This window comes from Gymnoscopelus braueri (genome assembly GCF_963280865.1).
Source record: "Gymnoscopelus braueri genome assembly, chromosome: 6".
Taxonomy (NCBI): domain Eukaryota; kingdom Metazoa; phylum Chordata; class Actinopteri; order Myctophiformes; family Myctophidae; genus Gymnoscopelus; species Gymnoscopelus braueri.
This window is the reverse complement of record NC_137607.1, coordinates 30,226,816-30,229,315: the sequence shown is the minus strand read 5'-3', so window position 1 is coordinate 30,229,315 and position 2,500 is coordinate 30,226,816. Positions and strand designations below refer to the sequence as shown.

The window sequence follows — 2,500 nt, the reverse complement described above, 5'->3', positions numbered from 1 at the left end:
AGCCATCGCGGTGCTTAAGGACAAAGAGCCGGGATCCTTCGTCGTCAGAGACAGTCACTCGTTCCGTGGAGCCTATGGATTGGCCATGAAGGTAGCCACGCCCCCTCCGTCCGTCCTGCAGCAGAGTAAGAAGGGTAGGTACTGCACTGTAAGAAGTGGAGAGAAATCAGTGATGGAAAAAGTACTTACTCAAGTAAAAGTATCGATACTGAAATATAGAAATGCTCTGTTACAAGTAAAAGTCTGTAACATGTACATAAAGTACCAAAAGTAAAAGTACTCAATGTGCAGAATGTCCCATTTCACGTTTTCAAATGTATAGAAATCTTTTGAAAATAGCCGATCTACAAGCTCACAATGCGTCGCGATGCGACGCATTGTGAGCTTGTAGATCGGCTATTTTCGAATGGACGAAATGCATATAGGGCTGAAGTGGCTAATGCATGTTTTATAATGATAATCAAAATCTACAAAGTAACTAGTAACTCAATAATTGCAGTGGAGTAAAAGTACGACATTTGCCTCTGAGATGTAGTGGAGTAGAAGTAAGAGTACTGAAAATTGGAAAGTAAAAAATACCTCAAAATTTTACTTAAGTACAGTACTTGAGTAAATGTACTTAGTTACTTTACACCCACTGGTAAGAAGTGGAGAGAAATGCATCCCAAAATGGTTTACAGTGATTTTCAACGCTGGTGCTGCAGGTCCAGACTCACTGCTGATGGTCTGTCCTTGCAATCATTTGAGGTTCTGCATCTTAATCAGATTGAATGACTAGATTGAAAACCAAAAGGGGTTCTGCGACAAATTACAATATTGCCAGGCTGTGACTACAAGCCAGGGAATGTACTTAACCACTTATAGCCCTATATATACTTCGTTGTGCAACAAATAGTGAAAATAGCCAAGCTTGAATATGCTATTTTTGAGAGAAAGAAAAAGTGAATGGAGCAGTAAATCTTTGGATCGCGTTATCTCCTGGTTCTGTGTGAAAAACGCGTCAAACGTGTCCATGGCAGTGTGGACCAAGTACCAACGGGCGCGTTAACGCGTCCATGGCAGTAAAAGAGTTAAGTAAAAGAGCAAATCAATAATGAATACATAAAATAAAAGAGCTCATATACTGAAGACACAAACACATGTGCCCCCCCCCCCACCCCAACGAGCAACACTTTTTGTCAATTGTTAGATAAGTGTATAAGACTTCACCACTTTCACCTTTGTGTCCCTATTTTGGGCATGTCATTTGAGGTGAAAATGTTCTAACATTGTCAACATTTTCGAAAAAAAGGCCTAAATAGCAGATCTCACGAAGCATCTCTCCACCAGTGACACAGTTCAAAACACTGCATAAAAAACTATGCTGCGTTACATCTACATTTAAATATATACCCATGTTTTAGACAGAAAATAAATGTATTGTATTGTATTGTATTGTATTGTATTGTATTGTATTGTATTGTATTGTATTGTATTGTATTGTATTGTATTGTATTGTATTGTATTGTATTGTATTGTATTAGTTATGTGCCATTTTGTGCCTATCTGTGTCCCTGCAGTGGGAGACATGTCCAATGAGTTGGTGAGACACTTCCTGATTGAGTGCACGCAGAAAGGCGTGCGACTGAAAGGCTGTCCCAATGAGCCATACTTTGGTGAGTCATCGTGCTTCATTCATTCACCGTGTCCAAAGACCTGTATTGTGTCCTACTACAGTGTCTCGCCAACTCTAAGTCTGTCCTTGTCCTTACATGCTCCGTTCACACTAGCGGCGACAAGGCAACAGGCTACTAACAAAGCAACAGGCTACTAATAAGTAACTAGTAATTTCAAATGGAAACCAGAGACAGGAAGCTACTAGCCTGCTGCAACCCTCCTGATTTCGTGTATAAAGGGGCGTGTGTATAGAGCCGGCGAGAGACGGCGCCTGATCCCATTGGTTCACCGATCTGTCCGTCAACCCCCGCCCCGTTAACACAACATTACGAGCGACGCCCACTGCACTCTGGTTGGTTGGGAAATGAAACACTTCCTCATACCCAGTACAGGCTATAGTTGGGCCAGGCTTTTATTTTTTAGCAAAACTAAGCAATAAAAGCCTGGAGATCGAGGCTAGGAAGCTACAAACTGTAAACTGACAAAAAAAAAGCTGAGCTGGCTTCAACTTTTTTCAGCACTCCAGGGATGCAGTTAACGTCTGTCATCTTCAATCATATGTTTTTGTTTAATTTATTTTTTCCATTCACCTTCTCTCTCCTCACAATTCCTGCTCCGTTCTGTAAATGGGAGAAGAAAAATTATTGTTGCTGTTAGCCCCTTCCGCGTGTTATTCAACCCTATGCTTTCCATTTACGCAGTGTGGCCGAAGCCACGCTTCAACGGCAACTCAGAAGCAATGTATCTGACCACGCTCGGTCCTTACATCTCTGAGTGTTATACCCAGAACTCCAACACACTGACCTAAGGGTCACTTAAAGAAAATCCATTTCTTTGAGGGTAT

At 41.5% G+C, this 2,500-nt stretch overlaps 1 protein-coding gene across 1 annotated transcript in view; it reads left to right on the top strand.

Annotated features, from left to right (window-relative positions):
• Positions 1-2,500, top strand: part of LOC308086236 (tensin-3-like) — a 53,819-nt gene that overhangs the window by 46,557 nt on the left and 4,762 nt on the right. Inside the window, exons 20-21 of the mRNA XM_080429695.1 lie at positions 3-134; positions 1,560-1,655. Of these exons, the coding sequence (XP_080285821.1) occupies positions 3-134; positions 1,560-1,655 (228 nt within the window). The remainder of the gene's footprint in view (positions 1-2; positions 135-1,559; positions 1,656-2,500) is intronic.